We start from the raw sequence: 10,475 nt of genomic DNA on the forward strand, positions 1-10,475 counted from the left end.
GTGACATGGCTAAGGATGAGGGTGATGACAAGGTGGAAGAGGAGGTAATCACTCCCAGGCGTGAGCGGGGTCGGGGAAACACCTGTGCCCCCCCTCCTCCTCCTCCTCCTTCCCTTCCTTCCTCCTCCTCCAACTGACTTAGAGCTGGGCATGACCGCGCCTTGAGTCTCTCTCGGGTGACGCTCAGAGAGCTAGAAACACACAAAACATCCACCATGCAACAACAATGAAACCTAATATCATGCAGCCACCACACAATGAAATGCAAAATCTGCTGAATTACATCATTAAAAAGGATTATACTTTCAAACATTACCAAATATAAATTACAAATTACTAGGAAAATGTTATTGCTAATTCATTCCAAGTAGCATGTTTGAAGAATGCATTTATTGAAGTATACACAGTTATGGTTTGCTAGAATAGGAAGATATTACTCAATTCAAAACACATATTATACAAAACAAAGAAAAAGAAAAAGGAGAGTAAACAATAAGATTCCCTTAAATATTAACACTAGATTGGGAAATCCTATTTGGTGTGAGCAAGAAAGAGAGAAAAACGTTATGGAGTTTTCTGAAGGACTGTGAGGTCTACTAGCAACTAGTTTTACCTTTTCTTGGTATTTTTTCATAGTTTTCCTTTTGTTTTATATATCAAAAATACAAATTTGGTTTGCTGTTCCTTTAAACTGTAAGGAGTCACTACCACCTATATTGCCTTGACTATATAAAAAAGTTTTGGTAAATATAATTATATTGCTTGACTTTGATTTCTAAATTCTTCAGTCTTCATATTCATAACTTCAAGTTAATTAATGTATTTGAAATAATTACAACTGAATGTGAAAAAAGAGCAATAAAGGCAAAAGTCCACCAAGAAAAATTTGAATTTTGCAATGACAACGTCTAAAAAAAAAAACATTGTGCTCAGCAAATTAGATAGTCCTGGAAATCTATCATGATAACTAAATAAATCTTTTTTTTTTTTTTAATAACTCTTGTATGTAATAAGGTACAGAGAGATGAAGGAAGATATCTTCAAAAGTGGTTGAGTATATACAATGAAATATACAAAAAATATTGAATAATCAAAACACAAACTAAAATAAATAAACAATATAATATATACAAGAACATACACACAGACACACATATAGAGTCCATGTATAAAAAGTGTACATATGTACATACATAAGTATATGCACAAATGCATACAAAAATACTTGTAAACATATAAACATACGTATATAGGCATTCATGTATATAGATGTGTGCATATATTCATACATACATACATATGAAGCAAATGTATGTATGCATTTGTATATACATTTCCTCCATATTTCTCAAACCAAATATTCAAATGCTTTAGCAACACCAGTATTATCTGTTACATTGTGTTAATGACATCAAGCTAATTCTACAGGTCCTATCAATAGACTTAAACTCCAGTATCAAGTCTAATTCATATTTCACAAATCAAATGCTTCAGCTTTGCATAAACAATATGTACCTAGGCTATCATAAAAGAACAGTTCCCTGTATTTCATGATGAAGCTTTATTTCTAATAATAACTGCATATCTATATATCTATATCTATATCTATCTATATATACCTATATCTATATCTATCTATATATACCATCTCTCCTCTAAATGTTTCATATTTAAAGTTCAACAAGTACAAGCATTAAGTGTCAAATAGGCAACATATCTCTAATATCCAGGGTTCTGATAAACAAAATAAATGAATAAACAAAAAACAATTTAATAAATGTATAAAAACACCAACCCATTCCCCTCCTACAAAAACAAAAACAAATTCCTGAACAAGTCAGAAATCCAAGAAACTGCAATATATCTTCCTGCAAATCCTAAAATTCCAATTGTGAAATCATTAAACACTCCTCCTCCTCTCTATAGGAGCACCAGTTCTCCTCACTTACCTTTCATCCTTTTCTGGGGCTCTCTTCCCTGGTAGTATGTCTTCCGATTCTCTGGTGCTCGGCCGTGGTTGCGTGGATATGTTGCGAGATACTTCTTCTTTTTGGTCTGTGGATGGGACGTGCATATTTGTTTAGGTTGTTACATGAATTAAAAATACAGAATATAGAGGTACAAAAATGCCTAAAGTAATCATAAAAAAATAAAAATGTAGAACATTCCCCCCTCCTCTTTGTAGATAATCTCAATAACATTTCTAGACAAATTCTGAAAGTCAAATAAATATGAAACTAGATATCATCATCAATCTATATAAAACACAGAAACTAATTAACATAACAGCTTCATATCAGCTACAAATGAAATACTATATAATGAATGTACATTAAAACTAACTGTAAATGACTGGTAATATAAAATGAAGCAGTACATTAAGGTCATGCAAAAATGTAAAAATCATAAAAAACAAACTTTTGTCATCTGAGATAGTCTTGCGAAGTGAGGAAGGTCTTCTCCAAGACTGAACTTCTGACTCATCCATAGTGCTGTCAGCCCGGGCCTGAGGAAGCGCCCGGCTGCTGTTCTTTTCAGATAATACACTTGTGGGGATGATCTGTGGGGTGGCATTCTCTTTGTTCACCTTATTTTTCTTCTCTGTGAAGATAAAACAGAACTGGCATTAGCAAAAGAAAATAAAAGGAAACAAGAGGAAAGATAGTAAAAAAAATATATATATATAAAAATAAAGAGATACTGAATAAAAGGCAACAGGCCACTAAAATGGGTCTTTTCAAAGTTCTTTTTTAGAAAGCACCAGTACTTATATACTATATATATATATATATATATATATATATATATATATATATATATATATATATATATATATATATATACTATATATATATTATATATATATATATTATATATATATATATTATATATATATATATTATATATATATATATCATATATATATATATATACTTTATATATCATATATATATACTATATATATTATATATATATACTATATATATTATTTATATACTATATATATATAGTATATACTATATATATATAATATATATACACTATATATATATTATATATATACTATATATATACACTATATTTTATATATATATATATATATACTATATATATATATATATATACTACATATATATATATACTATATATATACTATATATATTTACTATATATATACTATATATATATATATATATATATATATATATATATATATATATATATATATATATATATAAGATATATATATATACTATATATACTATATATATATATATACTATTTATATATATATACTATATATATATATATACTATATATATATATATACTATATATATATATATACTATATATATATACTATACATATATATATATATATATATACTATATATATATATATACTATATATATATATATACTATACATATATATATATACACATATATACATATACATATATATATACTATATATATATACTATATATATATATATACTATATATATATATACTATATATATATATATATATATATATATATATACTATATATATATACTATATATATACTATATATATATATACTATATATATATATACTATATATATATATATACTATATATATATATATACTATATATATATATATATAATATATATATATATATATATATAGCTCATGATAAAGCTACAGACCTATACTGATTTTTGGAAAGCCTTGATACTTAAATACTGTCCATATAGCTGATGAACAGATATAAGGTGAAAGGATCAATTATTGAAATAATATGTTGTAAAATCTAATAACTTGGTCTCATATATAAAAAAGTAACTATCATAAGCAAATGCTTAAAAAAGTGCATATATGATGTCTGATAACAATTAGTATTAGTTTCCATTATCTAATAAGCATGGTATTTATAACTTACTTCCACAGAAAAGTGAAAAATAAATCTGTTACTTAAAACAACAAAAAGATTCAGTGAATCAAAAAAAAAGAAAAACAAATATATATATACACACAAACACATCTATTGTAAGTCACATAGTATACAGGAGACATGATACAATTCATTCTACACAAATCAAAACCTTAAACTGGCCAAATTCTTTTGAAGAGAAATAAAACTTCTTTAAAGTAGAAGGGAAATTTCCTATTTCCAAAAGCACACCCTAACAGCAAATTTTATCATTTAACCTTCTCTTTTTATTGATCATTTATAAGCAATAAATGAAAGTTTCTTCAGAAAAATCTGCTTAAGCCAACAAGTTATCTACTAGAATGTCAAACTCCACTCAAAATAAATTAATCTGGCTTATATTCTTTTCATATAAGTCTTATTTTGCTCCTGTTGGCTAACCTCCCCTAAATTGTACCTTCTCGTATTTTTTCATTAACTCTTACTACCATTTAGGCCTGCAGTAAGACAGGTTTTCTGGTCTTGAGAGTTAGTATGAAACTCTCCTTTTGATGGATAAAACTTGTATAAAACTATTACTTTCCTTGAAATAGACACAGCATCTAAATATGGTACATAATAATTTGTTTTAGATACAAGCATAAAAGTCACCTATTCAGTACATCCTAAAATGATTATCTAACACTTCTTGCAGCAATAGTATGACACTTTTGCCATGTCCACTCCCATTTTAGTTTACCAATTTTGTTTACACATAGAAGGCTCTACAAGTGCTTAATCATCAAGTTGTCAATTACTAGTTCTCCCTATCTCACCTGTTTTTACCTTGATTTTTGGAAAAATTCTTTTATATCTTTTATAGCTATTAGCATTTTAACATCATAATAATCACAATGACAAAAACAATGGTAACCGTATCAATATTAATAGCAATAAAAGAAAATCCCTACATTTCACAGAATGAGGAAGTTAGGCAAGGTAACATTGGGATACTTATTGACTTCTTGGCAGCTAAGCACTTATGGAGCCATCTGTAAGCAACAAAATTTAAAAAAACAAAAAACTCTAGATAGTACATATAACCACATACAAATCGTAAAAAAAAATACAATAATAGAACATTACAAAAATACCTAATTCAAAAACAATTCTAGAATAAACTAAAACAACATTTCCATGAAGATCATTCCTTTCCTTACATGACATCTAATAACTATTACATGCATTCTATTACAAAAACTAACACTACCCAACCCATACACAATCAAATACAGTAGAGCTTAATTACATACAGTTCCATTACACATTACTTTGACTTACCAACTAAAAATCCCACTGGGCTAAGCACACGATAGCTACTAATAGAATTATTTCCATGATCCTTCAAGAGATCACGGGTCTCATCATTATCTTCATCCTCCTCCTCATCCTCATCATCATCATCATCACTATCAGTGTCAGATTCTGATGAGTCACTACTGTCACTACTGGAAGTGTCCTCACTACTCTCCTCATCATCTAGATGAGGAGTGATCCAAAGGTGCAGCATGTAAAGGACAGAGCAAGATGCTGTAATGTGTTACTACATCCTGTCTGCAGTGCAATCGCCTGCTTTTGAAAGCACGTTGAAACTACCAAGTTCTATGGATGCGGATCATGCACAATATAAGGAAAGACAAAATACATATAACCTTTCATTCTTTTAGTAGAGTTAGTGCTATCTCTAACATAAGTCTGCAGACAGACACTAGATGTACAAATTAATGGCTGTTTAAAGCTTTGTGTTACTATTTCCATAGATTCTGCAAACTCACCCATTGGTAAAAGCACCGGAATCAACACCTGCTTCCATTCTTAGTATATAAAACAGAAATTACATTGATGTTTTCTCTATATATCAAAATTCAACTTTACCTTTGTGGAATTACATATTATAATTTGTTTATTGTATGACTACCTAAACAGTTAAATTTGATACCCTCTAACCTCTTATATAGGCAGGTAGACCATGTTTCTGAACAAACATGATATATGATAATTTTGCATAAGGAAGAGATCTTGTTTATCTTCAATAATGACCTGAAATGCCAACCTCAAGGTTACTGCCAACTATTAAGACTGAGACAGAATTCCTAAGTAATAACAAATACAAAGCTCCTCCCAAAATCTAGGATTCAAATCTTCAAATTTTCAGGGTTCTACATAAAAATACTTTTACTTGTATCTATTATCTTCATACCTCTAACACATAATGATCAATCTGGTATCACTAACCATTTCTATGTCCGATGATGCAGGTTTCACCATGCACATTCCACTTTTAAGTTTACATCATAACAATGCCTAGAGTAAACTGAAACCCTTAGATAATGGCAGTAACAAAACAATAAAAATATTCACTAAGTTGTGATGGAAAGCCAGGTACCTTTACAATAAGGCAACATACATCATCAGAATATAAGAACAATGAAGTCTTTTTCAATAAAAAATTGTAGGCCCAATAGAATAGATAATTTTGGTTTCTACTTGAATACTGCACATTCTTAACACATTCCCCGTGCCATTATCATAACATTGTTTCCCTGAATTCAGCTGAAGATCACTAAAACCAATGAAGTTTATGAACAAGAAAAGCTACCCATAACCCACAATACTACATAAATATTGATGCTCTTTCTCCATCTCCTACCAATAACAGCACTTTATTGTTAAGTTTAGTATACTGGTTAGGTCTACTGCAAACTCACCCACATCAGATGAGGACTCATCACCAGACGTACCATCAGACTCCCGCTGGTCTTCACGCTCCTTCTTATTACTATGGTCTCGGTGGGGGGAGGTTCTGTGGAAATTTTTAAAAAGTTCTTTTCTCTTCTCTTTCTATTGTTTCTGGTCATACTGGAATTCTTAATTTTGTTCACATCCACAAATATCATACAGAACAAACTGACTGGACACAAAATTTGGGTAACTGTGTGTCATGGTCTATGATACACTGAACATATAATTCATATATTCTGAAATAAGAACATACTGAAGTCCATATAGAAGCTACAATCCCATATATATCTTTTGAGCTATTGTTATCTACATAATATTTCTAGACCTTGATGTAGAATCTCTAAAAAAAAAAAAAAAAAAAAAAAAAAAAAAAAAAAAAAAAAAACGTGAAAATATGCTAGTCATATAGATTTTAAAAACTCTTCTTCACTCACTTGCGCTTTCTTGGGGTCTGTTTATTTTGGTTTACTTTCATAGAAACCTGTTTTCTCTTGAGTTCATCCATTAGACGTAATAAACTGTTATCTGCAACATCAAATGCACTCTGACCCTGGAAAATGATAGTCAGTTTCCAAAAGGTTATAATGATGTTCTATATGGCTGCAAGTTAGAATTAGTATTTTACTAAAGTGTAATTCTTTAATCAACTGATTTTTCTACAAACTTCAGACTGACAAAATTTTTAGCTGTGAACTTGAAAAAATGATCAATACTAAAGTTCTGTGAATATTTCCATTACTCTTACATCAAATTAGTTTGAAAATATTTAAAAAAAACAATACTTACCACAAAATTCCGGACATCCATATCAGCCATATTTTCTGCTAAGATTTCTACAGCTTCCCTCTGACCCCAATGTGCAGCAGCATGGAGAGGTGTCCATCCATCAAGGTCCTGAGCATTGATATCACTTCCCGCCTCTAACAATAAACTGTGGAAGAAATATGAAATATGCACTTACTCAAGAAAAAATGTAACAAAGTTCACAATTTTAATCTCTTAATAAAAAAACATGAAATTGGATGTTAAAGTTTTAATATCTGAAGTTAATGACATTAAACTTATAGATTCAACTTCTACAACAATAATTTCTCTTTATCTTTATATCTGTATTGTAATGTCCCAAGGTAACAGCTTACTGGAGGCTAAACTCTGGTTGACACATGACATATTTCAAAGCAAGATCTGCAGACAAAATGTTTTATATTAAAAAAATAATTAAATAAATAAAAATGTTACTTAAAACCAACGCATCACCTTTTTTCTTTCAACCTACCTCATAACTTTGATGTAACCTTTTGCTGATGCTACATGAAGTGCCGTAGCCCCAGTCTTTGGGTGAGGTCTGTCAGCAAGGTAACCAGCACCAAGCCACATCTGAGCATCTTCTAGCATTCGCCGCTCCTCTTCATTTCGAGAAGCATCACAATCAATTCCTTTATGGTGAGAAAAAAAAATATATATAAATAATTGCTAGCAAAGCAATTCATCACTGGGAAATCTTGCCTTTAAAAATTCACAGGTTTACAAAATATAAAATACAGCTAATGTAAAGACTACAATAAATATACCAAAAAATAAAAACACAAAACCACAGTCATACACAGCCACACACATTCTTCCCTTTCCTCAATTAATAAACATCCCTGTAGTTTATAGTCAAAGCAAATTGAGAATAATAATAATAAAAAATTCAATCAGCCTTGGGTTCATATGAAAATAATTATTACATTACAACAACTGTCCCACTATCATCTTGAAGCTCATATTAAATAGATAAACAACAATATGTACAAATTATTTCTGTGAATAGCCCCACATTGAAAAAAATTATAAAGCCTAAGAGTGAGATGTTGAAAAATTAATCTACATTTATCCCTCACTTTTCATTAATAAATACACAAAAACAAAACATTTAAAGCTGTGCAAGTACACAAAAGGTATGGGTTGGTGCCTACCCTCTAACTTACACTATATGTTGTCACCTTACACCCCAACTCCACACAACAGGTTTACCCGAGGCAAGTTTGCAATGAGACACCTTTGGCTTCTCTCAACCATGTAACTCAACCAGGAACTATAATAGTATACTTGCATAAGCCCCCTTTTGTAAGCCACTTTCTATCAGAAAGAAATCAAGTCTCTAAATATATGAAATCTAATAACAATAAAATATTTGTTTTAACAATATCAAATATTATTCAATAATTTAATAGCTTGTCTTCTATATTCACTTAATAAATTGAGATGCATGTTTATCAAAAACCTATATAAAACAATTTCATTAAAAACATATAATTAAACATATAAAGTGAAAGTATACATACATATACTCTCATTCACATACATACAAATATCTAATAACTTTACAATAATCAAGTTCTTATTAAGATTTCATTAATCTTTTATTTCTTATTCCTAATGACACTACAATATAGACAGCTATTTATCATTGCCAGTAGTTATTATACCAAGAATCTATAAAATTCATTATAAACTTCTTAAAATACAAAAAGTAAAAGGACTTCAAACCATTTTCAAAAGCAAGTAATAACATACAAATGAAATCTTACCCCTAGTTTCTATTTCTCGTTGTAATAAACTTTCCATTTCATCCGAATCTGCTATATCGATGGCTAGGTCACCATCGTTGTTCACTAAGGAGAGATCTGCTCCCCGGTCTATTAGGAACCTGCAATGAAAAATAGTTGGTTACATAACGAAAGGGAAAAAATCATAATAAGCATTTTGCTTTGCAACCTATGAATCTATTGCCATTCTTCTGTACATGTTTGGCTGTAAATATACTAAAAAAGGCAATTTCATATGAAAAACATAGCTTTACATTTGGAAATTACTACAGTGTGTTTTTGCATCCAGGGCAAATATGGTTACTCACACTTTACTAGAACATTTTCAAAAACAATGAGGATGTGTGAAATCCATCTTTTCTTTCAAAAGAATTCATCATCTTATTGCCCAAGACCATGCATTGTGGGTATACATATATTGGTCATACGAATTATCAACTGTATTTCATCTTGAGTAAAAAAAAAAAGTCACATATCCTGCTTCATTTCAATCTGATAAAGCATCATTTGCTCATCTGAGCAACCAATTTCATTCTGTAAGGACATCTTTTGTATATTTCTTTAATGTGGCACTCCACAGAACATGGCATTATACAAAGGGTAGGGACTCCAATGGCAGCAAAACAAGATATGGGGCATGTACACCCATAGTCCAGGATTACAGGACACTTCTCCCATGGACATGGTCTATAGTCACCTTATGTGTCCTGAAGAATAGTTTTAACTACAGCTATGGTCACTTAACATGGTCACAGGGCTAAATATGGAAAGAATCTGTTTTCTCTATGCACCTTTTATCACAAAACAAAGAAAGAAACTTTATTTCAGGCTATAAATATAATATAAATTCCCCAAAAATTGGAACTGTCAAAATTGAATTATTTGAATATTTTCTTATCTAAAGTCCTGGTAAACAATAAGAACAAAAAGAAAACAGGTTAATAATCAAATGCCCAAGAGTTAAGTGATCTCCTGATCTTCACACTATATAAGGACAAATCTCAGCTGGGTCAGGCACATGCTTATAGCAGAGTGAAGGTGCTCAAGATAATTACTCTACAAATATATTCAAGAAGAAATGCCAGTGGAATCAACTTTTGAGATTTAAAGCATTTTATTTTCCTTCAAAAGATGATGAGTAATGGAGAAGCAAGTAAGGAAAAGTGAAGGAGATGAACATGG

At 29.9% G+C, this 10,475-nt stretch overlaps 1 protein-coding gene across 1 annotated transcript in view; it reads right to left on the reverse strand.

Annotated features, from left to right (window-relative positions):
• LOC113822392 (Myosin binding subunit) overlaps nt 1–10,475 on the reverse strand; it is a gene marked incomplete at its 3' end in the record, with an annotated part of 123,232 nt that overhangs the window by 11,843 nt on the left and 100,914 nt on the right. The window contains 9 exon segments of the mRNA XM_070123905.1: nt 1–191; nt 1,950–2,055; nt 2,419–2,601; nt 5,242–5,439; nt 6,669–6,763; nt 7,137–7,252; nt 7,489–7,633; nt 7,979–8,138; nt 9,276–9,394. The exon segment at nt 1–191 is cut by the window's left edge and continues 643 nt beyond it. Coding sequence (XP_069980006.1) covers nt 1–191; nt 1,950–2,055; nt 2,419–2,601; nt 5,242–5,439; nt 6,669–6,763; nt 7,137–7,252; nt 7,489–7,633; nt 7,979–8,138; nt 9,276–9,394 — 1,313 coding nt within the window.

The sequence above is a fragment of the Penaeus vannamei genome, chromosome 7 (genome assembly GCF_042767895.1).
Source record: "Penaeus vannamei isolate JL-2024 chromosome 7, ASM4276789v1, whole genome shotgun sequence".
Taxonomy (NCBI): Eukaryota; Metazoa; Arthropoda; class Malacostraca; order Decapoda; family Penaeidae; genus Penaeus; species Penaeus vannamei.